At 42.9% G+C, this 26,900-nt stretch overlaps 1 protein-coding gene and 4 non-coding genes across 5 annotated transcripts; all 5 read left to right on the top strand.

Annotated features, from left to right (window-relative positions):
- Positions 1 to 1,991: 1,991 nt before the first annotated feature.
- NOP58 (NOP58 ribonucleoprotein) lies at positions 1,992 to 26,900 on the top strand. The gene is made up of 15 exons (XM_065670073.1): positions 1,992 to 2,097; positions 5,449 to 5,525; positions 7,198 to 7,250; positions 9,158 to 9,282; positions 10,486 to 10,622; positions 11,807 to 11,871; positions 13,115 to 13,249; positions 13,788 to 13,933; positions 14,878 to 15,004; positions 15,658 to 15,821; positions 16,536 to 16,670; positions 17,916 to 17,977; positions 20,492 to 20,625; positions 25,704 to 25,825; positions 26,561 to 26,900. The coding sequence occupies exons 1-15, from the start codon at positions 2,053 to 2,055 to the stop codon at positions 26,615 to 26,617; spliced, it is 1,584 nt and encodes a 527-aa protein (XP_065526145.1). The 5' UTR covers positions 1,992 to 2,052; the 3' UTR covers positions 26,618 to 26,900.
- On the top strand, positions 7,519 to 7,605 carry LOC136012424 (small nucleolar RNA SNORD70). The gene has a single exon (XR_010611723.1). It is a non-coding gene; the product is annotated as a small nucleolar RNA SNORD70 (small nucleolar RNA).
- On the top strand, positions 12,443 to 12,530 carry LOC136012425 (small nucleolar RNA SNORD70). The gene has a single exon (XR_010611724.1). It is a non-coding gene; the product is annotated as a small nucleolar RNA SNORD70 (small nucleolar RNA).
- Positions 14,030 to 14,113, top strand: LOC136012435 (small nucleolar RNA SNORD11B). The gene has a single exon (XR_010611733.1). It is a non-coding gene; the product is annotated as a small nucleolar RNA SNORD11B (small nucleolar RNA).
- LOC136012434 (small nucleolar RNA SNORD11) lies at positions 15,165 to 15,250 on the top strand. Its single transcript, XR_010611732.1, has one exon. It is a non-coding gene; the product is annotated as a small nucleolar RNA SNORD11 (small nucleolar RNA).

Consider the following 26,900-nt stretch of genomic DNA (forward strand, 5'->3'; position numbering starts at 1 on the left):
AGCTGGGTTCCATCCAGCCCACAAAAGCTATGGGGGGTACATCAAAAAAACTCCCACTTCTTGTCTTTGACAACCCAAACCTCAACACACAGCATACTTAAAATCTAAAACACAATAAAAATAATGCTTTATTAACAAGACTAAACATACCTTTCACATGCTTTTCTACCCAAAGCCACCCTTACCGCTGCAGTCACCATCAAGACTACTTTCCCTCATCTTAATTCTAAGGTGCTTTATAACTTCTCTAATTTCCTCATCTGCAACTAATCTCAGTGACCTGAAGCCAATTTAGTTCACCTCTGCTTCTTCAAGTTGCAGCCAGCTGCATATATGGTTTAGGAGCCAAGAGCTATTAGTAGTTTTCTCAAAACTACTGCCTTGTGTAGTCTGTGCAAAACCTCTCCAGCCCATCAAAACTAAATTTCTTATAAAACTGGATTTTAAGAACAATTTACAATCTCATAATCTAAGCATATTAGCTTGAGACCACATCGTGCTGGCAAACATGGTGGCTACAGTGTTCTAAGTCAGATAGTAATTAAGATTAAAATTTGCTCCTTGCAGTAGCAGTATCCCCTTTAAGACAGCAGAATCAGTACTTTAAAGCAAAGGGGAACCTGGAAGCTCTCTTTCTAGTTGAACATCATTTATTAGGCAATATTACTGGTTTTAGAACTTCAAAAAATTGTTACATTATCTAAAGCACCAAAGTCTTTCTTTAAAAAAAGAAAAAAATCTTAAGAATGATGTGAATGCCCAGATTTCTCTGACTATTGGCTTATTCCTTTCATGAGAAGCAGGAGAGGAAACGAAGGCGTGCTGACTCATACGGCTGGTTGCATAAAATGCAGCAATGAATGTCTGATATAAATCTAGCCCAAGCATTAGCTTGGAGCCTCTCAATGCAGGCAGGAAAAACTCTTTATTGTCAGTGCAGGTAACCTTCCATGTGAAGTGGGAATTTATAATGGCAAAGGCTTTTCACCTGTACCCTGCTGGCATGCAGCTTTTTCAGCTATTTAGTAGGGCCCATATCCAGGCGCAGAAGTGGGTCAGAGGCAGCAGCACACACAAAGATGCTTTTCGCCAGGCCAGTAGGTGGCACAAATGGATAGCTTCGGACACCACTGGCTTCTGCCTTCCCCACACAGCCATGTCTCTGTCCTGGGAGCACTGCTGCGCAGTGGGGAAATAAGTAAGCTTTAAAACTCCTTGTTTAAATGCATGTAATTTGGCACTTCTCTTAAAGAAGCAAGGCTTTTAAATGCACACAACTGTTATTTACACGCAATGAATTCTTCATGGAAAAAAGTTGTGTATGTATAAAGAACTGCAGACAAGGCCTTGGGAATAAGCCTGAAGGAAGAGAGCAGCGCAGGCAAGAGATCCCCCGGTCCGTGGAGAGGAACGGGAGTGCCGGCTGAACCCCGGCACCGCAGCGGGGTTCACTCGGGAAACCCAGTCTGTCGCTATGGGCACCCGAGCCCTAGGTCACAGGCCCTTTTCTACCCCAGCGGCCATCCCCACCACCTGCTACTGAACTGGCAATGCCCGACAGGCGCCGGGCAGAGCCGGCTGCTGCTGAGGACGCAGGAGCTGATGAACGGCTGCTGCAGGTACACTCAGTACGCAGCGGCCGGGGGGCACCTCACAGGGGCGGGCTAACCCGGAGCCCCCGCACACCGGGCAGCCTCCCGAACGCTTACAGGGGGACTTTTTGCATCAGGCGACTCGCACCTTCACCAGCGCTGCCGGTAACAACACCTAACGGCCGCAGCACAGGCCCCGCGCCCGCCGGTAACGACAGTATGAGGGCCGGCACCACAAACCCACCCTCACCCCGCCCCGCCACGTGGCTCGCGAGAGCGCGCGGGGAAGGCGGCCCCTCCATTTCCACCGCTCGCTTCCGCTGGCGCTCACTTCCTCTTCCGGCGCACGCGCGCGCTTCACCGGGGGTCCCGGCCACGGGCGCACGTGGCTGCCTTAATTCCCCCCCCCCCCCCCCCCCCCCCAACCCCTCCACCGCCCCCGGGCCCGGTTGCCGCCGGTATGTTGGTGCTGTTCGAGACTGCCGCTGGCTACGCCATCTTCAAGGTGAGGCGCGGAGGGCAGGCCGGGTGCCGTGCCTCTCGCCCGGCTGCGGGCCTCAGCGCGGCGTGGTGGTGGTGGTGGGGGGAAGCTGTGAAGTTGGAGTGAGGGTACGGAGGGGAGCGTGCGGGACTCGCGGGGGAAGCGCTGTCGGGGCGAGTGCCACAGCGCCTGGCCGCTCCTCAGGGAGTTTCCCCGCGCGGAGGCCTCGTGTGGTCCTTCTGAGGCCGAGGAGGAGCAGGGAGGCCGTGTTGTGACGGAGGTGTGGGGAAGGGGCTGTGCTAGAGCCTGGAAGGGCTTGTGGGGAGGAAGGAGAGGAGGAGGGTTTGCTCCCTTGCTCTCAGTGGTTCTGCCAGGCATCACCTATGGCCCTCGTTGCCTTCCACCCGTAGGGGTGGGTTGGGTATAGGAGGGTGTGCACTCGCGCCCCTTTGTGACTCTGGTGGTATCCCGGTTAGGGCATGGATGCAGCACTGTCTGCATGGCTGTTGTTCTAGCAGAAGCTACGGGATGCGGGAAGGGACGTGTGGAAGACAGGCGACACGTTTCCAAAAGGTGTGGAGGTGTCTTGGCCTGAATACGTTTCCAAAAGCGGGTCTCATCGGCTGGCTGAGTGTGTGTGCAGGTATGGTGTGTGGTGAGGCTTCCCTTGCCCAGCCGGGAGGAATAGACCACTTCATGGGGCCCTGACGGCCTCTTGGTGAGGTGGCTCAAAGGCTGCCCTTTGACGGTGGTTTGGGCAAGTCTAGAGTGGCTGCAGTGCCATGCTCCCCTCTGGCCTGTTCTCTTGCTCTCTTGTTTGAGTGTTGATGCTTGTACAGTTCCACTGTCTTGTTCATAGAGTCTGATCATAACATTTGTATTTCTCCCCACCAGCTTAGTCTTTTTTTCTGGGTTTAGCTTGTGTGAACACAAGTGCAAGTGCAGAGAGAGCAAGGCTGGTTTCTTTTGCCCTAGCCTGCTGCAGAACTACTCCTGGCCTGCTCTACAGAGCACTATATTTACTTCATCTGCCCTGAAACCTTTCCTCTTCATTGAGGTGCAGCAGTGCAGTTCAGACAGGGAGGATTTCAAGATGTAAGCCACAGGGAGAAGATAAATGATTCTAGAAGCAGACAGGACTTGTTCTGTCCCCTCGTCCTACCCAGTACCTGGGGAACATACATCAGTCTCTGATTTTGTTCTCTGGGTGTTCACACTGACTAATATCCTGCACCTTCCAAGTTACCGAACACCAATAAACCGAACGCCAAGAAACAAAACCCCTCTTGAGTAGGCTGCAGTGAGCCAGGGCCATTTAACTTTTTAGAGGAGCCAGGACGGGGCTGAAAATAACCCGTGTTTTGCCTTCTGAAAGCAGCGTAGGCATAAGGCAAAGGTAGGAGGGGCGTGAAGGGAGCTGAAGCAGTGTGGCTGCAGCCGCGCTGCCACCCTCCGCTGCCGGTGCCGCGGGCTGGGGCGTGGGTCTGGCTGTGATGTGTGCGCAGAGCGGCTAGGGGGCACCAGCCACCAAGGAGCGGTGTTAGAGGCTGGCTCTAAGCGCTTACACCCTCCGAAAGACAGGGGACTGTCTGCGAATGGTGTCTGGGGTGGAATGGGACAGAGGTGAAAGCTGTCTGCTGGAACAGAGCAGAAGTAGTTTGTTATTCAAGTACGTTTTGAGACGAGGCAAACTGGTTTTCAGTGCTTGTGTTTGCAGCTGCTGAAGCCAGATGTGGCAAGCCACGGTGCACATCTGCAGAGCAAGGCTATCAGTCACATTGCTTTCCTTTCCCAGGTGTAGTAGGTGTTCAGCTGCAAACTAATGTCATTGTTGCAGTTGTATGTTCATTCTGTATCCAAATAGTCTCTGCAGATTTTAGCTTTTCCTTTTAAAGCAGTTTCTGCAGATTATCCCTGCTGGTTCTTCTGGGGGGCAGGGAGGGCTGGTTGTGTTTTTGTTTGGTTGTTTTTTAGATGACGATTGGGCAGAATTTGTGCTTCTGAATTTTGGGAGACAGTCATGGTCACCTGCTTCCCTTTTCAGCAGTGCCTACAGATATCCATTGCCATCACAGCTGTACTCTGTGCCTTTGTGATCAAGAACTGTTCTCTGCAGGCTTTGTAGCTCTTGGGTATTCCCTTGTAAGTGCTGCTCCCAGCAGAGGAGCAAACAGTCTAAATAGTAAGGGCAAATGGGTCATAGCTAAATTCGAGATCTTGGAAGATGTCTCTCCAATGAGTCTTGCAGGACACAGAATACCCATAGATGTGGAATTTCTATATACTAATCTTGATTTAACAGCTTGTGTGCCTTTATTTTTCTGTGTGTACCTGTGTCTTTTCATTGGGGCTGAAAATTCTGTAAGCCTTGGGCTAGAAAAGATGACCTGGGGGAAAGCATCAACAGGCTGAGGAAAGGAAGAGTTGCTCCAAGGTTTTTATGTGTCTCAGAGTCCTGTGGGAAACGAGCTACAACGTTTATTTGCTCAGCTACTGATTGAGTTTAAAAAGGACAACCTCCTTTGACTGGAGTTCAAAAATCTGCAAGGGAACAAAAATCTCACAGTCCCAAGAATGAGTTCTGCACTGCAGGGAGTCACATTGCAGTTGTGTTGCATTTGCGTTGTGTGGACAAAACCACAAGGTTTTGAGTGTAAAGAACACGATGTTATAAAGATCTCAACTGTATTGTCCCCCTGAGCACTTTTCTAGGAATTTGCTGTACAATCTGCAGGGGTTTTTTAAGTGTATGTGGGCTGTAGGGGTATAGTTGTTGATCTTGCACTGTTTAAAAACAGAGGGGGATCCCCTGGGTACAGAAATGGGATTAAGCCATTGCTGCTTCTTAGGTAATACTTGGCCCAGTTGACGAGCAAGCTGTGGTGAGAAGTCTTTATAGAGATGTTCTCTTTCTTCCTTGGGTTAGCTCAGATTAATGAAAATAACTTGTGGGATCATTCTTTCTTATTAGGTGTCCCAGACATGTTTGTGTTTTCCCAAAGTAGTGGCAGGATTGGTTTTGGGTCACTGGGGTTGTGAATGAGTCCTTTAGAGGAGGTGAAGCAAGTCCGGTTTTGATAAACAGGGAGGGGGTTTTGTCTTAATGTGCAGGTTCAGAAGGATCCAGCCATTATTGAGCAACTTCTGTAATTCAGTTGAAAGTAAAAACACTGTAATACTGTGTGTATATTAGTAGGGTAAAGCTGCTGTGAGAAAATAATGAAACTAGAGATCACCAAAACAGAGTTTGGCAACTTGTTCAGTATTATCTTCCTGTGGTTTGATACACTGTAAATCAGGTCTTCTCTGCTAGAATGCAGGGTTGAAAGCTGAGCAGAAATGCTTTAAATATAAACTTTTTTTTTCCTTCTACAGGTTCTGAATGAGAAGAAGCTTCAAGAAGTTGACAGCTTATGGAAAGAATTTGAAACTCCTGAAAAAGCAAACAAAATGTGAGTAGTTTTATGTAGGAATAGCAGCCTGGCTTTCAGAAGGACATGGATGTCTGTAGTTACGTGTGTTTGAGGTTCAGGAAGAAGTATTGATTTTATTTTTCAGTATTGTTGAACCTAAAAGCTGTGAACAGTGATAATGTTCAGAGAAACTTAAAAAGAAATATCAGAGCGAAAGAAATAATTCCCTTTTTCATTGCAGTGTAATTAAGCTGCTGAAGTCGTTAGCATGTGTCACTGAAGCAAAAGATTGAATGATATTTTAAGGAGATCTGGGTGCTTTGACAAGAACGTCCAAGTAATGCTGGAGCTGGCTGAAATAGCAGGGTTTTGTGCTCACAGGATATCCTTAAAAAGAAGTTTAATCCATCTGAAACCAATAGCATGTGAATCAGTGAGAGTTGGAGTTAGTGCTGTGCCTGTGCCGTCATTGAGTGTTAGCATCAGTGCGTAACTGCACAGGGGTTGCAGTGTCCACTGGCTAAGCTGGCCTTTCTAGCAAATGGCCCTAAAGCTGGGGACAACTGTGGATTCTTTCGAAGTCTGTCTGGGGTGTTTTTACTGGAAGATTTATAACCAGCTTTGGTTATAATTGATACCTTTGAACAAGCTATGCCTTTTGGTTTTATCCTGTTCTCTAACAATATTAAGAGAAGAGGCCAGAATGTCCCACATTTACCTGTTTGTAGTGTTGTTAATCTTGTCTTGGAAACATCTTGGCCACTTGCTAGACAGGATGTGGCTCTTAATGGATCTCTGCTCTGATCAAAGTAATTGATTTCTCCTGCCTTTCTGAAAAGGCTCTGTGTAAGCCTGAAGCTTCTGTTGGGCTCTGTGAATGCTTAACTCAAGCATTTAGCTTTATTTGTGACCTTGCTTCTTTTGCAGATACTTGACTCCTAAAGAGCAGTGGTTAATCAGAACTGGATTAGTCAAATGCCTGTCCCTGACAAGGAATTTACTGGATTGAGATAGCTTCTTAACTGTAATTCTAGCTATCAACACCACAGACTATGTGAGGGGGAGAGGGAAGCTGGGCGCAAAGATCTGACAGTGTGGTTAAAACACTGTGCGTATCATTTTTGGCTCTGGTCAGCAGTAGGGCATGGAAGAATTTTTGTTGTTTGTTTTAAGCTCTCAGAACTTGTATTCTAACATCTAATTATAGGGGAGTATTTGAGGATTCATTGGTTCAGTTTTAAAGTCTTTGAAGATGCATGTTAAATCTGAGCTGTGCAGGCTATGCATTCCACAGAGGCAGAAGGTTTCCTTTTGAAGATGAGTGGGAAGATGCTATCATCAGTCAGTCAGCAGTGACACCTAGTTAATCAGGGTGCAGTGTTGAAATTTAAATGGTTGATGTCTGTCTTCAAATATGAACTACAAAGCAGATAGGGGACTAGGTTTTCTGATTATGCTGGTCCTAGATGTATTAGATCAAAATCATTTTTTCTTTTCTAAATAAAATTTGTGGGACCCAGCTAAAAACTCACATCAGGCTCAAACTTAATCAGCAGGTTTAGTGCTCTTCCTTCTTTTTGAGGATAGGGATATTGGTCTCTGCTCTCTCGCAGACTTAGGGAGAAGAGAATAACTATAATGTCAGAGTAAAATGGTTCTAGCATCTAGTTTACACTTGTTCACACACTTGTGTGTGATTTTTCTTCTGTAGAGTGAAGCTGAAACACTTTGAAAAATTTCAGGACACAACAGAAGCACTTGCTGGTAAGTGAGTAGCACCATTCTTAAAAATATAAAGAAATAATCTCTGTCATGCATTAGTTCACTCATTACTTACCTCTGTCTCTGCTGTTTCTTTGCTTAGTTTTTGAATTAGATTTTTCACTCAACCTGTTTTGTTGTTTTACGAGGTCATCCATCCAGTCTATGGTACAGTAGAGATGTAATGAAGTCTTAATTTTTTCCTACCATGCTTATTTCCCAAGCAGCTCGCTAATAAGCACCATGTAGAAGGTTTTAACTGATGTATGTAGCCTGTTGTCAATGATGTATTCTTGTTGAAGATGAATATAACTGATTTTAGTCAACATTTCGTCACTACCACTGAGACAACAGATGCATATCAGAGTACATATATTGTTACAACTGCCCTTGTTTTATGGGCACATATGGTGCCTGTGTTTTTCAGCCTAAAAAAATGCCTGTATTAGACTTAAAAGAAATCCAGAAGTTTAAACAAAATAGCCTTATATTCAGTAATTTTACTGATTCAACCCTTACATGCTTAATGCTGTGGACTAGTTTGAACATAAATTATTAAAGTTTTAGCTAATAATTCAGAAATGGTGGACTTACTGCTGAATGTGCTGTATGACATTAGTAGGTAGATGTTCCAGGTCCCATTTATGACTGGAGAATGGATCCTTCATATTCTTCTTAGTTTGGAGACAGTGCCATCATACATAAGATGCAAGTGAAACAACTGAGGTTGAAGCTGCTTTATATTCCTTCTTTGGCGTGGCATACATTTTGGATTAAGTTGCTAGTGCATAGGTTTGAATTAAGATCATATATAGTTCAGCTGATTTAAAACAAAACATACTCATACCCAAGAAATCCCAACCAAACGACTACCACAAAACCCCACCAAACCCACAGCCAAACAACAATAAAAAATCTTCCCCCCAATAAATAAATAGAAATAAAACCAAAAGAACAAAACCCCGACAAAAGCTACTACTACTTTGTTTCAGGTTTACTTATGTGTGAAATGGGAAAGATTATACAGAGTACCTATGTCACATTTATTTTGAGAGGATGACTGTGTATGTGGTTGTCTTAAGTGGGTTAGGAGCTACTGGCCAGCTTGAAAGGTGGAAACTTATCTTCATTTTAGGAGGATTGAAAGGGAACTTGGCACAGCACTTTGATTTTAACCTTACATTTCATTACGGTTTTGGAAATAAAAAATCTCTGGCTTCTGCTCTGTGATGAAGGTGTTGCATCAATCACACAAGTTCACTGGAGCACAGAGCTGACCCACAAAGAGAGTTTAATGCCTGCTTAAAATATTGTGTGGGATTTTAAAGCTTTTACAGATCTATTAATACTTGAGAATGAAGAAGGTCCTTTAAAAATTCTTCACTCTACATGCTCTCTTAAAAGGGTGAGTGCCTACTGAGTGCCCAGTCTGTGTTTGGCATCAGTCTTTATTGGGCTTTAGATAGTACGCTATTGTCATCATCAGATGCAGATAAGCCATTCCTCAATTTAGGATATCGTGGTTACTGACTAAGGGACCCGGAAAATGGTTGGTTAATTAAATTATACATAAAATGTTCCCATATAACCTTGCCTTTGAAAATGTTAAACATGTATCTAAAGCATATGGCATACTGTTAGTAGCGATCCTTAAACAAAATTGACAGAAATAGAACTGAAACCACATGGAGAAAGGAGAGGCAACTAGGAGAAGGGGTTTTGATTTGGGCCTCCAAAGGAGCGAGTATATAATTATCTTCAATTTTAGCCACTGCATGCTGAAGCAGTATCACAGCTCAGACTAGAGCTACTGTGGGCAGTTAAAATAAAAATATCAAGTTAGGAGTACTATTTTTACAGGTTTTAGAAGGGGATAGAAACTGCATCTTTGGTCTTTTTGTTTTATACAGCATCCACAGCTCTTGTAGAAGGCAAGCTCAGCAAGAACTTGAAGAAAATTCTCAAGAAGATAGTGGCAAAAGATGCCCACGAACAGTTGGCTGTAGCAGATGCCAAACTTGGAGGTGTCATAAAGGTGATAACTGATTTTGCCATTCTTTCTTGAGTCTTGTGCTACTAGGATCTTATAGTCAGGTTCCAGAGATTTTGCAATTATTAGCAATGGGTTACGCTTCCAATGCTGTGTTTGTGGAAGATACCTAATTCTTACGATCAAATGTGTACTGCATGTATATTTGAGAAGACATCATCTTGAGTACACAAGTGAATGCTGCAGTAGAAATGCACTGAGGTGTTCAGGTTTGCTTGATTTCTCTTAAATATTGATTAGAAATCCAGTAGATTAAAACATTAATTTCTCTGAGGATCCCATCCAGAAAAAGAGGGGGAGAGGAACCAAACGAAAAACCAGTCAGGGAGATACTTTATTTGTCACTAACGGAGGCAGCAATAGTGGGGTGATGATTTACTGTCTTGTTGGGAGGGAGCATGCATTGTTCTGCCTTCCTTGGTCTACGAGCAGTTGTGCACATACTTCAGTCGTTGTCTGCCAGAGGAAGGAATAAGTACAGTAGAGATGGACTGCTTTCTCCAATGTCTCCTGGGTGTCAAATACCAGGATCCCACCTCATGTCTGGCTGCTCCATGTTCCAGTGATACTTATTCTGACAGCCTTCTCATGGTGTCTTAGGAAACTGGTGTAGGTACAAAATGAGGAGGATTTAATGTTCAAGTGAATAATACCAAGGACTCTGAACTAACTATTTAGTTTTATTATTTGAAAAAGATCCAAAGCCCCCAACCCTCTACCTCTGAATTTTTTCTCTGTGGCCAAACTGTTTCTAGTAAACTGCAATATCTTGACTCTTCAGTTCCAGTATACATAGCACATTGTTTATAAGGAATTGTTACTGTGTGGGGAACTGGAGCTATCGCTACCTTGAGCATCAAAGATGACAAACTGTTGTGTGATCACAGGACTGAAGTGGGAAAATCAGGTATAATGAGATAAGGCTTCTCGAAGAAGGGCTTAGAGGAATTTCACTGTTGTGCCTGACTTTGGACCATTGATTAGGGTGGTGAGACACTGGAATCGGTTGCCCAGGGAGGTTGTGAGTGCTCCATCCCTGGCGGTGTTCAAGGCCAGGTTGGATGAAGCCTTGTGTGGGATGGTTTAGTGAGAGGTGTCCCTGTCCGTGGCAGGGGGGTTGGAACTAGATGATCTTGAGGTCCTTTCCAACCGTAACTATTCTATGATTCTATGATTTCCATTCTGCAGGACAAGCTGAATTTGAGTTGTATACACAGCCCTATGGTTACAGAGCTCATGAGAGGAATTCGGTCACAGATTGAAGGGCTTATTACAGGCCTCCCTTCTCGAGAGATGGCAGCTATGTGTCTCGGCCTGGCACACAGGTGAGTTTCTAGAACAGCTCTATTTTGCTGCATGTCTGCCCTGCTCCTGTGACCTTGGCTATGCTGCGTTGCTTCAAATGTCTTCTAGGTATGTGACATGGTCTCATACTCTAAGTCAAGACACATTTGTATCTGAAATCTTTTCTTATAAAGGAAGGGTTTTCCATTTTGCACCCACCCTTTAGGGAAAGGCTTCATTTTTGCCCTAAGTTGGAGTTGATAGCTTTCCTTTGCATGTTATATACTTCAGAATTTGGTTTGAAGTAGCTCTGTAGCAGTCAGGTGGGTCATTTAAAACTCCATTGCCATCAAGAGACAAGGTGAAGACCATGATTTGCTGGTTTATGCCAGAATAAATAACCATATAATACATAATGTAGATGTTAAAAGGCAGAGTTTGTCTTCCCACCTTGCTATCTCTGCTTTGTTTCAGTGGAGCAGTAGTTACATACAAAGTTGTTGGGTCAGCACAGGGCCAAGCATTCATTCATGAGCTTTAATCCATACTGTGACCTGAGCTTGTCCTGTCCATGAGCCATTGACAAGTTGTAGAGCTACTTTGCTATAGCTAATTCCTTAAAAATAGATGTGTGTTTGCTTAGAAGATGGACATTAATATTGAAAGTGGACTTTGAAGATGCAAATCCTTATTGAAATCAAATGTCTTTTACTGTAGCATACTGAGAAATTTTAAATGTACATTAAACAGATGGTAATGGACTTTCTCAGACAGTGAGAATCTGCTCCAAGAAGTTTATTCTATTGCTTCACATTAGTGTATTTGATATTTGGTGCTGGGTAGGTACAGTTTTGTGGATTGCCTCCAGCCGCTGCACAACTGGAAGTGCTGTTGACAAATACTTTTTGTGGGGAATCATGCAGAAAGAAGCCAACAGCCAATTTCCTGCCACAGCACTCGTGTTCAGCCTGCTGCACGTGGTACAGAGAGCCTTAACTTTCCCTTTCACCCTGGTCATGGAATATGTGCATGTACGCATGTTGGAGCTGTTGTGAAGCTTTTGTCACTGTGGCTTCTGGCCACAGCTGGGAGCAGTCAGTGGCATAAAACTGAGCTGTATGAATGAATGTATGAACAGCTATATTCATGTAAAATAGGAACAGGTGGGACATATACTGCAGCAGGATGTCAGGATGATGATGAAACTTTATTTATGTCTCCTCAGCCTTTCCCGATACAAGTTGAAATTCAGCCCAGACAAAGTAGATACCATGATTATCCAGGCAATTTGTAAGTATATTTAGAGCTTAAATTATTAATGTGTTTGGCTTCGTATAGCTGACTTCTTACATTGGTTACAGAAAAGTATTGCTATCAGTTTCCTTCTAGCATGTTTCAGTAAATGGGGTATTGATGTGTTTTCTGAATATGGTTTTCCACAAGCAGGAAGATTTTTAGGGTGATACAGTAAACTACCAGCCAACCACTTAATCTTAGCATAGAGGTCAGCTGAAATACAGGTGGTGCTGGTTTGGTCCTCTGAAGGCTTCACTTTCCAACATGCCTCCCTCCTGAGTAATGCTGGGAGAGAATGGCCCCACAGGACAGGATTTTCTGACCTTTCATTTTGGTGGTATCTTGTGTTGAGGACAATGTATAAATAGGCTCTTACATTAGGTATGTAAAACACAGTGTGTAATGCTGCATTCCATCTCCTTACTTTCTTAATGGAAAACAGACTGAAACTGTAAATACAGCTAAGAAAGCTCATTCCTCATCTTTCCTTGAAGATACCCACGTTGTAATCGGCATGCTTGCTGTGAAACAGTGGTGAGGAATCCTTGTTTGGAATATTAATTCCCAGACTGTAGTCAATGATGGAACATAGTTAAGCTGAAATTAATGATTTAATTCAATTCCTTCGTCACTACCACTGAGACAACAGATGGGAATGTTGGTATTGCGTTAGTGGGAAATATGTTAGCCTCAGGGCTCTGTAGCAATATATGCTGTGGGTGTTGGGTCCTACGTTGCAAATTGGTTGTGTCTGGTAAATGGTGAGCCTATTGGATTTGTGTTGGGTATATTTATTAGAAAGTCACCTAAAGGGCTTAATACAATCTTTTACATCAAGTTATTGAATGCAATATCAGGTTTTCAACATTAAAGCATTTTTCCGTAGTTTATTAGATGGCTAAGTTCTACATCAGTGTTGTGTGTAGATCTTTGGCTGAATGAGAGGCTGATTCCCTTCCAGGGGAATGTGCTTTGCAGCTGTTAAAGGAGTCTATCTAAGGCAGTCCCAGTGATGAAACATTCAGTTCACTGTCATGGGAATTCTAATATTTCTATATAATTGTGCCTGGGATTATGCAGTTCTCTGAAAAGTAAAGACTTCTCATGTACTGCAATCTTTATGGGATAAAATACTTCAGTTTGTCTCCCTTCATGCTATTTAAATTTGTTGATTTGAGAGTTTTCTGTTTTCAGATGACCTTTCTTGAACAAAAAAGTACATTCTTCTTTCTTTTAGCACTTCTTGATGACTTGGACAAAGAACTGAATAACTACATCATGCGCTGTAGGGAATGGTATGGTTGGCACTTCCCTGAACTGGGCAAAATCATCACAGATAACCTAACATACTGTAAATGTGTGCGGAAAGTTGGTGAGTAGTAAGGAGACGTGAGCCTGGAGAACATTGCATGTTAGTATGCAGTGCGTTAATAGCATTGATTTGTAGACCAGCAACTCATTCATGCAGCTAGTCATGACCCTGTATTTCTTTAATAATGAAACTTGCAGTCCAGGGAGAGGCCTATGGTTTTAGGGAGCTTTTTTCTCCAATTGTAGGAAAAATTACATATGCTTGGGTAGTGGTAAATGACTGCTTGCTTCCTGGAATTCTTCCTTTGTAAACTTGTGACTGAAGATTTTGCAGCAAGCAGGTACTGAAAAGGTGAAGTGCAGTGTTAACAGAGTAAGGGCTTTTTTTTCCAGCATCAAATTTAATATTTCCAAGCATTCTTATCTAGTATAAACATAAAGTCAGAACACTGACATGTATTTTGGGAGTTTGAAATAGGATGATGGCAGACTTGACTCGCTGTTTTTATTTTGGCCTTTTATCTTCATCTGTTTGTGCTTTTTTTCTTACTAGTTCGTATTGCCCCCAGCACAAACATGCTTTCATCTGTCCCCCACAGGAGACAGAAGCAATTTCGCCTCCTCTGATGTTTCTGACATCCTACCAGAGGAGATCGAAGAGGATGTGAAGGCTGCCGCTGAGATTTCCATGGGGACAGAAGTATCAGAAGAAGACATAAACAATATAATCCATCTCTGTGATCAGGTGTGTACAAATGGGTGAATAGCAATAGGAACTCCAGCCAGATCGGAGCCTCCTCTACCGGGCAGAGATTTTCCCAGAGCATTGTTAACACACTTGTGATGGCAGTGATGATTCTTATATTGTTGCATTCCTGATGTACAGACATGAGGGTGCACAGTCACTACCTCATCTGAGCCATCTCAAACTGCTGATGTCTGCACAAAGTCTTCTGAAAGTGGCAGTCTTGCTTTTGGGGGGAATTGTGTCATCATTGTGCTTTTAAGTCATTGAGATAATGGTAGTGTATAGTCCCTCTTTAATCTGTCACTTTTGAAGCCAGGTGATAAACCCTGCGTTAAAAGTGGAGCACAGAGGCTCAAGAAGAATTAGGAGCTCTATCCTGCTTTCATCTTGTTTGTGTGTGAACTCCCTTTGACTTTAGTTGTGCCAGTCGGATCCCTTTGTGACTTTACCAGGGAGTGGCAGGCTTAGAAGTTCCTGTTCTTGGTCTAGACTGGGCTGCTTTTTTTTTATGTGCATTCTAATTGTGTGTATTTGTATGGAACGAGTAAAGAGCATTTATCCCATTTCAAGAGAATGGTGGCAAAGATTTATGTGAAAACTGAATGTTCCAGGGTTTTGTCCTAAAGAAAATGTCCTTACTAAGTATTTTTGTTCTGCCTCACTGTCTTTGGCATGTTGTCAGCTCCTTTATCAGGAGCTTTGCTGAGAAAATAAGTTGCATAAGAGAATAAGCAATACAGATCCAGTATACTCTGTGGATGAAACCCTGCTCTGGGAGTATGCCCTATATAAAGCTTTATGTAACTCTGGCTCTTGGTTGGCTGTTTGCACTTTGAAAGTCTCCTCTGGAATTCCAAGCACTTCCTCATTTCAGTATATTTATATTGATATTTGCTGGTCAGCTAATGCTGATTCCTGTAACCAAGCTCTGTCTGTGCCAGGTGATTGAAATCTCTGAGTATCGGACACAGCTATATGACTACCTGAAGAACAGGATGATGGCCATTGCTCCTAATCTCACAGTGATGGTGGGTGAGCTGGTTGGAGCAAGACTAATTGCTCATGCAGGTGGGTTACACTAATCACTTAAATAAATAAAGTAAAGCTTAGATTACTTCATTAGGGGCTTTCACCAAGAAGCTGGGCAGCTAAAAGCATTGTGCAATCTTTTGGTAAAGAGGGGAAGAAAGCTCTTGAGGAATCTGAAGATACCAGCATGAGCTTGGTAGTAGTCTGTGATGACAAAGTTCTTAGTTGGCCTGAATTCTTTTTGGAATATGAGGGCAACTTAAGTCACTACCTCTTCTGAGACGCATACTGAGCCTCCTGCTGATAGTCCAGTCACTTCTGAGGTGAAATGCTGACAAACTGTCATTGGACTTCTATAGTCAGACCAGCTCAAGGTAGCAGCCTTATTTCAGTTATCTATGCTGCAGCTCTGTGATGATTTGTTCTTGCTGCTAGACTGTCAGGCACTACTCAAGTGGAATATGCTTTATTGAGTCAGCCTTCTTTCCTGTTGCTGAAATCAAACCAAGACAGTTAGTTAAAGCATGAAAGACTGAAATGGCTTACATGTCCTTCAGGAAATGAATGTGAAGCAGCTTTTATAGAAATAGATGGCTCTAAGCTTCCTGCTTTTGAATTGTGCAGGAATCTAGCGTCCTGCTTCTCTAGCTGCTCCTCTGACAAATTACTGTTGCTGTGTTACCTCCTTCTAGGTTCCCTTTTGAATCTGGCAAAACATCCAGCTTCAACAGTTCAGTTACTGGGCGCTGAGAAGGCACTCTTCAGAGCACTGAAGACTAAACGGGACACACCTAAATTTGGCCTTATCTATCATGCTTCCCTAGTGGGACAAACCAATATCAAAAACAAAGGAAAGGTCAGTTGCAGAATTGTTTGTCAGCTTGGCTTTTTCCAGAGCATGGACATCTGTTGATGAGATGGCTTGAACTTCAGACTGAGGCTCTTGCTTTACTGTGTTGCTTCGTGGTTATGTGGAAAATACCACAAATCTCTGGATGTCATTCGTTCCTGTTCAAAAGAGCAAATGGGATTGTCCATCTGAGTAATAGCAGATGTGTTCTTGCAGATTTATGATATAACACTGGCTTTCTCAAGGGGTATGTTACTATTTTCTTCTACAGAATAGTAAGCTAAGCTGTTGCAGGCTTTAGTCTTGTTTGAAAATCAGACTGTTGGATTAAAGCTAGTAACTTTTGTGGCTTGCTTTTAAAGCTTATAAAGACTTTCATAATGCAGGTGGATGCATATGTGTTTGAACTGTGAAGTAACCTATCCAGTTAGAAATTACACCTCAAACTAACCTACACCTCAACCTAAAGGTTGGGGTCAAGTGGGATATGTATAACTAACTTGCTGTCTCAGATGTTTCCCTCTATTTATCAAGAAAATAAGGTGTTACTTTAACAGCATTTCAGTTTTGAAAGAATGATGTACTAATTATTTTTTTGGACTAAACACTGTTAGTAAATGGTTACTTTGTTCTTCTGTTTGTGGGTATGGTTTCCAGATCAGAGTGAATCATTGCCTTATGTTTAGTCTTAGCATTTAACGTTCTTTTTGCCTTTTCCAGATTTCTCGAATGCTGGCAGCTAAGACTGCCTTGACTATTCGTTATGATGCCTTGGGAGAGAATACCAGTGCTGAAATGGGAGCTGAGAACAGACTAAAAGTAGAGACGAGGATGAGGCTTTTGGAAGAGAGAGGGGTAAGTCTAGCAGAGGGCTGCATGAAGCTGATATTCTTGTATGATATGAATTTTCCTATGCGCTGCTGAGTCTCTTCCTTTCACTCAGCTGTGTAATCTAGTGTCACTCTTATGTTGTAGCTTCTCCCAACATTGGCTGGAGTAGTAGGGTTTGTAAACCAGCTGTATTCATTTATTTGTATATCAGCTTTTCTTGTTTACATGCCTATTTGCATTTACATTATATTGAAAAGTCTTGGTTTTGAACAAGATGATCAAGATCATACCTTTACATTCTACTACATCTCTATAGATACTTTTATCACTTCACAGCTGCTTTCTCTTCACCTTAGAAGAAAATACGTTTAGGTTTTCACCTCCTCACATTTTCCACCATGGTTCCATAAAATCTGAATGCTGGTGATGCTTAGCTACAGGCAGAGCTTCTTAAGACTAAGGCAAGATGTTATTCTGCAAGTTGCTGCATTGCCCTCCCATAACCTAGTGCATATCCTGGCTGCACACCTGTTGCTCCATCTCTTGCCATTCACTCAGCATGCTGGGAGAACATAGGGTTCACTTTGCTCTTTTAGGTGGCACGCCTGGTGCATATGATCTTGTAAATGGTGCCTGGGTTCAACTTTCCAAGCTAGAAAGTGTGATACTAACGCTGTAGTACTGGCATCACTAGAACAAAAAACAGAGGAATCCAGAAAAACCTGCCTGCTCCTCCTTGAACATTTCATGGGAGGTGATACTTCCCATCGAAACACAGTCAGGGAGACATGTTAATACCAAAACACAAACTGAACACCTGAAAAGTGCAAGTTTAATTCAAATCCAGTATGGGGCTTGTACTGTGGTTTTAGGGTTGGCTTTATGCCAGGCGTAGGGTGATACCTGCCCTAACATGCAGTTATCCTTGCAAAAAAAAGGAAGTGTGCACAAATTCAAGCTCATCTTGGGATTTTTAGAGGTGTGATGTTGTAGGTCAAGTGCCTGTGGTATGTTCGATCCAGTACTAGATGCCCTTTACTTGAATTGGGCTCTTGAGGAGCAGTATTAGAAAGGCACATGCCTTTCTCACCCCAGTTACTTCCCTGTCTCTATTCTGCTCCCAGGCATAAGACTCATACAGGTACACAAGAGCCTGACTAATAGTATATGTCTATGAATTTTCAGTTCCTTTCAAGAGCTGTAGAACTTGTGTTGGGAATTGTTTTCATTATGAGTAATTTGTTTTTCACTTCTAAATTTTTCTTGTAGATAAGAAGAATAAGTGGCACTGGAAAAGCCTTGGCCAGGGCAGACAAGTATCAGAACAAGAGGTGAATAGTTTTCCTTTCAGCTTGGCTGTGTAAAAATAACTCCAGGTTTTTATTTCTGAGAAGCTTTTAGGTTGTGGCCTGTGCTGACTTAAGATCCAGAGAGCATTTTCTGTGCTCTGAAAAACTGATCACAAGTTCTGTTGCTAACGGGAATTTCTGTTTTCCCACATTTTGCAGTTGTGGTAAAGCCATTAAACTGGAGAAACAGTTATGATTTTCTAATAGTAAATTACTGACATCATCAGATAGCAAGTATGCTTAGATGCTGTCAGCATCACCCCAAAAAGCCGAATAGTTTGGGGAGTAAATATGCAGCAGCTTTATTTAATGCAAGTCTGGATAAATTAAATTTGAGAAAATCAGAGTTTGAATTAGTTTCTGACATGGAAGCTGTCCTAGAGACCTACTGAGTCCTCTTACTCTTAAAAAGAAAAATAATGAAATGTTTGAGTGAAGCTTCGTCTTCTTATTTAGATCTTGTCTGTAATAAGTATCTTGAGTAATAGATAGGGCCTGTACTCTGGACACTGTTAAAGCAGTTTCTGGTGCCCAAAGTGACACAGTAAATTGCAACTGGAACAGCTGAACATCTAAGGATTTGAACTGGGTAGTATTAGTCTGAGCTGTGACATCTGGGTTTTTTGCTTAATTTGGTTTTGGGCTTCTTGCTTAGCTTGTCCTGCTCATTTTGCTGAAGCTTTGGTGTAGAGAGGGCAAGTGCTTGCCAAAACCAGGGCTAGTTTCAGAACTAGGTGCTAATTCTGGAAAAATAGCACTGCTGCACCCATCTGCAGTCCCCAAACATCTTTCTCATGCCCAGCTGTAACTTCAGTTTCCATATGCTAGGCATTTCCAAGTGGCGATGGCTGTGATTTCTGGAGCAGCTTTTGACAAGAGTGTAAGTGAAGCATCAGGGCGTGTAAAGAGGCAGTAGCTTAGGGAGGAGGGTGTTGAGGAGACAACATACATGCTGGGTTTTGACCTCTTGAAATGAGGAGTCATGAATTCCTGCCAGGACATGTTTCTAGTGTTAGAAGTGCCTTGCAAACGTGTCTAGGCTTGGGGGAGAGAGACTGAAGATAATTTCTGGCTGTTTGGCTTAGTCTGGCTGCCTGAAAGGGAAGCTAACTCAGTCCCTGTCAAATTGTCCTTATAGTACAAACATGGCAGTGCTACTGCTTTATGGAGATATTTGAAGAGCTAAACTTGTGTTTTAAGGAGATTGGCAAGAATGTCTTAGTCTTGTTTGGAACTATGGATCCTGTATAAAGTAGCTACTGGAAGTAGTATTTCAGAAGTTAATTGCCAGGTAGTTTTTAGAAATGAGCTTGAAGTGAAGCATTTCAGTATGCTTTCCAGAAAACATTTGGGAAAGTACATTTTACCCATCTTTGGTGTATTTATTCACTGGGGTTTCATTTATTCAATTATTTATTAGCAGCAGTATTTTGACAATGATAAGGGAGCTAGGGGGCTTTTGCTTGGCTGTTTGCAAAAAGCTGTGTAATCAATATCTGTAAAGCTATGTGCGGTGTTAATACCCCTAAGAATAGTTTCTGATGCTTAAGGGATGAATTGATGGTACTGTCTGCTAGCATCACTACATGCTTCCCAGTCTAGTCACCAGCCTCAGCTGCTTTTGTAACCTCTGCAAGGCAGCTACTTCAGATTCATACTTCAGAGAAGTTTAGGTGTTCAGTATGTGGCTAGAGAGGGAATAGTTCAGGCTTACTGATTTAAAACTCATTTTTCCTTCAGTAGGAATTCTGAATGAGAAAATAAGTGTTTCATAGCTGTTAGATAGGGACATAGCTGTCCCTGAAAAGGGCCAGCCAAAGAGCACTGGCTTTCAGGGTGGCTGGTTCTTTGCAGCCTCCAGAAGAGCTGGGACTGAACAAAGGAGCATACAGTATTGGAGAAGAGGCAGTTTCAGACAGAGATTAGTTATTTGAATATCCTATAAAGTCAGTGATACAAGTGATACAGAGATGAGCCATAGCATCACCCTGCCTTGTGCATTGTGCCCTGTGAATGTAATGGTGGAGATTCAGAGCAGAAAATACAAAAGTAAAGCTATTTCTAATCCTGTATGCATATTACCCTTAGGGTATGCTTATATGGACTTAAAAAATTGTGGGGGGACCTATGTGCTTGTGACCATACAGCTGTGTTAGAAAGGCTTTCATCAGCAGAGATCAGTCCACTGGGTAGTTCAAGTGTTCTGTAGAACCTTGAACAGATACAAACCAGAAGCAAACTCTTACTTACCAGGTCTCTTCTTTTCAGATCAGTAGCACTTCATGGGGTATCTCCTCTAGTAATGATTACAGATGAACCATTGATGTATTGGAGAAATAACCTCACTACCTGTAGATTCTTTTTGTTAGCTGAGCAAGACTGATTTGGTAGTATTCTCAGGAAGTTGTATTGGAAAGGTTATGTTCAACTGCAGGGTCTTACCTGGGGTCTAGCTCTTCTTTTTGTTACTTAAACTAACTTGTTTTCTCATTACAGTGAAATAAAAGTATTTGACCCATCTGGTGACTCTACACTTCCTGCTGTTTCAAAGAAACGCAAAATTCAGGAGGTAGAAGAACAGGACACAGAGGTTGCTGTGAAAGCAAAGAAGTTCAAACCAGATACGAAAGGTTAGTTCTTGCGTCTGTGCTGCTGGTGTGTTGCCGTGTGTATCGTGCAGTGGGGCTTAACCTTACAGCCAGCCTGGTTATTCTTCTTCAGTATGAGTACGTAAAAAAGAAAACGGTAATTCTTTGTGGACTGATAACATACTGCAGTCATTTTACTTAAAATATCTGGTTTTAGACAGTGTAAGCATTGAAGAACGTTTGAAAACAAAACTCATTCTTGCAGAATTTCTTGCTCAGCAGGTTCATGTTTAGTGGGCCTCAGAGTCTTGAATTAAAAAAACCCACACACTTCCCTGTACAAGCAGAACTTGCCCAATTTTCTTTAAAGAATACTGGTTTATTCTGTATAGAAATGTTTTCTGGCATGTTTCAACATACAAACATCTAATGTCAGAATTGGATGTGAAATGACACTTGGAAATTTCAGTCTGGATTTACACAGCACACGAACAATTGTTATTCTCTGGAGAGCTAGAACTGAACTATGGCCACAGTTGTTCCTTCCTTCTGTGGTAAGTTAGTGTGTGGACAAAGATTCTGGACTGTGACTTAAATAATCTGGTTTTATACTATGCCTCATTTTAAGGAACATTCTCTCCCTTCTCTCCAGAGTGCACTCAGCACCTCTAAATGGCTGGCCTAATACTTCCTATGGTAGTGGAGTACACAGTGTGTAACTTGGGGGAGGTGGGAGATGACTTCTGTGAGACCGTGAACCAGATCTGGGGTGAGCTAACTACCTGTGTCTGCAGCAGGTAGGGGGGCTGTTGGAGTCTCCCTTTTCTGCCCTTCTTTGTGCTGCTGTGTTCAGAGTATCATAGAATAGTTAAGGTTGGAAAGGACCTTCAAATCATCAAGTTCCAACCCCTTGCCATGGGCAGTGACACCTCACACTAAACCGTGCCACCTAAGGCTCTGTCCAACCTGGCCTTGAGCACTGCCAGGGACGGAGCATTCACGGCTTCCCTGGGCAGCCCATTCCAGTGCCTCACCACCCTCACAGTAAAGAACTTCCTCCTTACATCTAACTTACATCAAAGTGTAGTTATGCTGATTATGTACCTCTTCATGCTCAGCTGATGCTGAAGTGTGATCTTTCCAACCACTGGTTCCATGGTGTCTGTATACATGATGGAGCAACTTGTAGCTGCTCCATCATCAGCTAAATTTAGCTGAGAATTAAACTGAAGGGAAAATCCTTGGTGTTACGAAGCTGAGATCTGTGCCCTTATTTGTTCTCTTATACTTGTCATAATGAGATGGGGACATGAGTGAGTACTTTGGAGGCTTGAACTTTGCCTGTTTGCTTTTTGGAGAATGTGGGTGTTCTCAAAGTCACTGCTTTTGATATCCTTTTGAACTAATTTCCCTTAGTATAGTTTCAGAATTGTCCCCTTGGGCTTCCATTGCATTATCAAAGCAAGTGTGTTGGCATCTCATGGGTATGAGCCCCTCGCAGGTGAAATGTTACACTGATCACCATCCTATGTCTTACAGAGCGAGGTGGATATTTCTGTTTATAGATCTATTTTTCAACCACCTTGTGCTTGCTTCTCTTGCTTTATTGAGCATTGATACCTCCTGGTGTAGGGGTTGGGTGGAGCTTAGCAGGTTATCCTTGAGGTGCCAAAAATTGTTTGAGCAGTAGACTGTTCATATCAACTGGGTCCTTTTATTTGGATACTTGAGCATTAGAACTGTGCCAGTTGCTTCAGACTATGGAAGAATTGTTTTCAGAGACCTTAACTTATCTCCTGTCACCTGTAAGCAGAATTAATCCCTTCAGCCTGTCCTACTGTACCCTTTAAAATAAATACCCTGCCCCTAATTCCTGCGATTCTTGTGTTTGGACACCCAGCAAAGTGCGTGGATATCACTTGCTATACACACCACGACCTTGGTCTTTACTAGTATGGTTTGTATGACTGCACTGTGCACTGGAGGGGGGGTGTGGTGGTGGTCTGAAAAGTTTGAGTGGTTCAGTAGGTTCCATAATACACAGAAGAGTGCAGAGGAAGTCCCAGCATTAAGATTTATGTTGTGTGTCACTTGAATATGCATGAGCCTTTAATTTCTGGTGTTCTTGGCTCTATGCTTTTTGGTGCAGTGCTCTATTAAGCTTTTCCCTGGTCAGAGATTTCACATCCAGGCATAGTGTTGTGAAAGAAGTCTCTGCTCTCTCCTACCCCATACAGTTTGTGCAGCTGCATGATAAATGGGGGTTGTGGAAAAGCAGTCCAGAAAGAAGAAAAAAAAAAAAAAAAGGAGTTCTTTAGCCAGATCGATTTTGATCCCTTTTGTATTACAAGAGGAAGGTAAAGGACAGGAGTAAGCTGGGAAGCTGCCACTGAAAAGTGATTTGTCAAACTATTGCTTTGATATTTGTTGTAAAGGGGGACAATGTTTTGAATTGTGCTAACCTGAAATGTAGATGTTACTGTAGGATGAGATGTGTAACATTTTCTTTAGTCCCAGTTTGGGGTGCATGCGTGGCAGTACTTTGGGTAGGAAAATGGTGAGGCATGACTTCAAACCACTTTAGCTTTTTACACCTAAAAAGAAACAGAGTGGAAGGATAGTGCCTGAAACAAGTTATAATCCACTTAAGGAGTTGTCTGTTAAAACCTGTTTTGATGGGTGGGGAAGAGAACACGACAGGTATTTTTGTGACTACAGTCTTTGAAGATGAATGTGGTTAGACAGAATGCATGCCACCAAAAGGGCTAGCCAGTGCCCCCAGTGAAGCATTCAGCTTGCATTTAAGCATCAGGATATAGTAGCAGCTAGTCACTTGGGAAGGTCTCTCTTAAAGAGAGAAATACCATCCTAAATGAAGCGAGTGAGCCCTGCAAGACACAAAGCCTTAAATGACAGCAACATCATGAGACGGCATCTTTATTGGTAAGCAATGTGACTTGATTCTGTGCATGCAGAGCATCATCCAGAGGAGGGGAGAGTACATGAGGCTGGTGTGGAAAAGCTTACAGAAAACTGGTAGAAAATGGGTGCGTGAAACCCACTGGTGATCTCCAGCACTGCACGGGGCCGTCACTCAAACTGCTTCTCTTGGTGCTACTTTCTGTGCCTCAGTGCATGATAGTAAGAGCTGTTGTCTTTCTTGTCAGCTGCTGTGTATCACAAAGAAACCCCACTGGGCTTGAGTGACTTAGAAGTGTTGCACCCAGGGGGAAAAGACCAGCACCCCTGGAGCCTTTATCCTCATTCTGCCTAGGTACAAATACGTGAAGCCTTGTGATGAGCTTCGCTGGAAAGCAGCAACTGAAATCTGCAGGAAGGCATCTGCTACTGGCTGTGAGAAGTGGCAGTGCCTATGAGTGACTGCACAGTGCATCATCTGCGGTTGTAAATTGTGACAGGTTCCACTGCCTGGTGTGTCAGACTTGATGACATGTAGAGTTATAACAAGAAGTTATTTTTCCAAGGTTACCACCCAGCACTTTCCTTGAAAACACACATCTTACCCATCCAGCTGGGTGAAAATGTATCACATAGCACAATACGATGCGTGTGCTCCTGTGCTATCTTGTGGCTTATTTTTCAGCTACTTTATATTTCCCTGTCTCATACATAGGGAGGGGAGAATACTTCTACAGGCGTTTTGAATGCCTTTGCTTGCACACTGTTCGCTGTGAATGATGTGTATGGCAGGATCCACTTAGAATTCTATTTGCCAGTTCCTTTATGTCGAAGCCTTTGCTGTTTTGCTTCTGGCATGGTTTTTTAATGTCAGAAAGCTGCCTGTGTTAGCTGGCTGTGTTTTCCTGTAGACATGTCTAGAAATTTTTTATCCTGAAGCCAATTTTTTTTGTCTAAAGCTTATGTTAGAGGCAAAGATTGAAGTGCATTTTTTTTTTTTGACTCATATAATCCTGCTGCTGCCTCAAGGAACTCAACTTGTGACAAAGTACAATCAGGATGTTAGGAGGTTGTGTGTTTGGGGGGTTGTATAATTGCACTGGCTTTGTTGTGTTCTTGTAAGTGGTGAGTGAGTGTGCTTCAGAAGCAACTTGATTCAGTTTTTCGGGGGGAGTACAGTGAGAAAATCACTTCCGGAGTACACACCACAAACACAGCGTCTTGGTTTTATAGCTACTGAAGGACACTGGTTGCTATGTCATGAACTCACTCATGAGTACTACACACTGAGAAACTTGGTATCCAGCACTGACTCAGCTGTGCAAATAACTCTAACTTGGGTATGCTCCACTAACAGCCTGGCTTCTGCATAGGCTGTCAGCCTGGTAATCATTCCTGCTTGGTTTCTTTACCTAGAGATTCCAAAGACTGTGGTGTGTATTCTAGAAAATGAGTGGTAAATCATAGTGCCTTTAGCACTGTAATTAGATAGCCCAGCTGGAGACAAATAGTCCTGTAATATAAGAGTGCATTAGTAAATCTTTCCTTGGGTTAATGTTCCTCTCGGCTTATATAAATAATTCAATTCCTGTCTTCCAGGACAGGAAAGAGTTTCTGCTTTTGCATTAAATGCTTTATGTTTGCTCAGCATTAAGAGATCTTTGTGTTTGCCAGTCTAAACAGTAAAGAAAAATGCTCTGCTTCTTAGCCCATTTCCAGCATCAAGATAGGGAAATAAGTTGTGAACAAGCTACTGCTGGCTGATCATACTTCTGACATGGGGTTTTGAGTCCTTCCACTGCTCTTGTGATGCTCATGAGTATACTTGCCAAACTGTGGACAGTCTTTTTTCAGATGGAGCACTAAATGTAATTTGACAGACAAATGAAAACATGTAAGCTTGTTTAAAACTTGAGAGCAGCATATAGGACTGGTGTTTGTAACCAGGAGATGTGAATAGTGCTGTTTGAACATTGTCACTTGTGTCTTAGGTAGCTACGCGTTTTGATTATAGCAGGGAGTGGTCATGCAGGAAAGGGCAAAGAGGAGGGAAAGCAATTGTATACAGATGTAAAGATGGGGCAGTGTGTATTCAGTATTTTGCCTTCTTACTATGATCACTGCGTCCTCTCATGTTTTGCCTTTTACCACTCTTAATAACTGACAACCTGCCTTTAATTTTTCTTCCTTCTGTGGGACAGAAGAGAGAACGGTAGAAGATGGTGAACCTGTCAAAAAGAAGAAAAAGAAAAAGGATAAGGAGAAGCAAGCTGAAGAGGAGGAGCTACTGAATGAGGAACACCCCACCAGCCCCACTGTTGAGGTAAGGCAGAATCGCACAGCTACCTGATCCCTTACGGGAATGGATTCTCTCCAAAACATATGGAGTGAGGGGGGAGCAGTGTTTTTATCTGTATAACCCATGGTATGCAAGGACAGTTTTAATCTAGTAACTATTTTATGATACCCATCATTGTAATGTCCAGAAGATTTGCATTACGAAATAAGGTCTGGGAAATTTGTGACTAATGCCTCCATGTTTCCCCACCTTTCCTTTACTCGCCCCCAGCTTTAGTCTGCTCTCTTTCTACACTTTTTCTCCTCGGGAGGGTGTCCCCTGGTGCCCATCCACAGGCATCTGTCTAGTGTTTAGGACTTGCAGTGAGCAGAGGCCGTACTTGACGAACTCATGAAGCATCATTTGGCTTCTGGCAACAGCAGAGTGGATGGGCCAAGCCAAACTGGTTGCTCAGTTTTGAAATCCTGTTCTTAACATGGGGTTTAATTTTCTCCCCATTGTTTAGCACAGCTATGCTGCCTGGCTGCAGTGCTGAGCTGCCAGCAGTGTAGCAGAGAGCACAGCTGCCCTTGACCACTGGCCCCACCGTGCTGTAAACATCAAGTGCATGTAGCAATAGAGGAAAGGGGGCATCTCTTGGGTCGTGCTTTGCTGAGTATGGCAGCTACTGTGATGCTTTGAGCATGAGCTCTGTTGCCTAGCTACTTGTGTTGCTTTGCTTTTCCATTATGCTCTGTTCATAGCAACGTTTGTTTGCAGAATACAGAGAAAAAGAAGAAGAAAAAGAAGAAGATGAAAGACGAGGATGAAGACTGATGAGGAACAGGGAGGAACATTGGCCCTTGGACAGCTGATTCAGAGTAGCATTTTGTGACCATTTGTTTAGCCTCTTGCTGAAAACTAACTTTGCTGTGTTGCAAGAGGGCAGTGAGATGGATTGGACAGCCATCTTCTGCCCTGGAACAGGATACCCTGCTGTCTCTGCTACTTCGGAGGATGGCTGGTTTTATTTTGCGGTTTCCTTTGTTGAAAAGCTCACAGTAGATCCTCTTTTCATATGCAGTCTCCACTGATAAGGAATAAAAACATTTTTTATGGA

This window comes from Lathamus discolor, chromosome 3, assembly GCF_037157495.1.
Source record: "Lathamus discolor isolate bLatDis1 chromosome 3, bLatDis1.hap1, whole genome shotgun sequence".
Taxonomy (NCBI): domain Eukaryota; kingdom Metazoa; phylum Chordata; class Aves; order Psittaciformes; family Psittacidae; genus Lathamus; species Lathamus discolor.

Excerpts from the sequence above, each read along its gene's own strand:
- NOP58 (XM_065670073.1), top strand. The coding sequence starts at position 2,053 with ATGTTGGTGCTGTTCGAGACTGCCGCTGGCTACGCCATCTTCAAG. Across the intron at positions 2,098-5,448 it reads CTGGCTACGCCATCTTCAAG|GTTCTGAATGAGAAGAAGCT; the intron begins GTGAGGCGCGGA and ends TTCCTTCTACAG. Across the intron at positions 15,822-16,535 it reads ATATCAAAAACAAAGGAAAG|ATTTCTCGAATGCTGGCAGC; the intron begins GTCAGTTGCAGA and ends TGCCTTTTCCAG.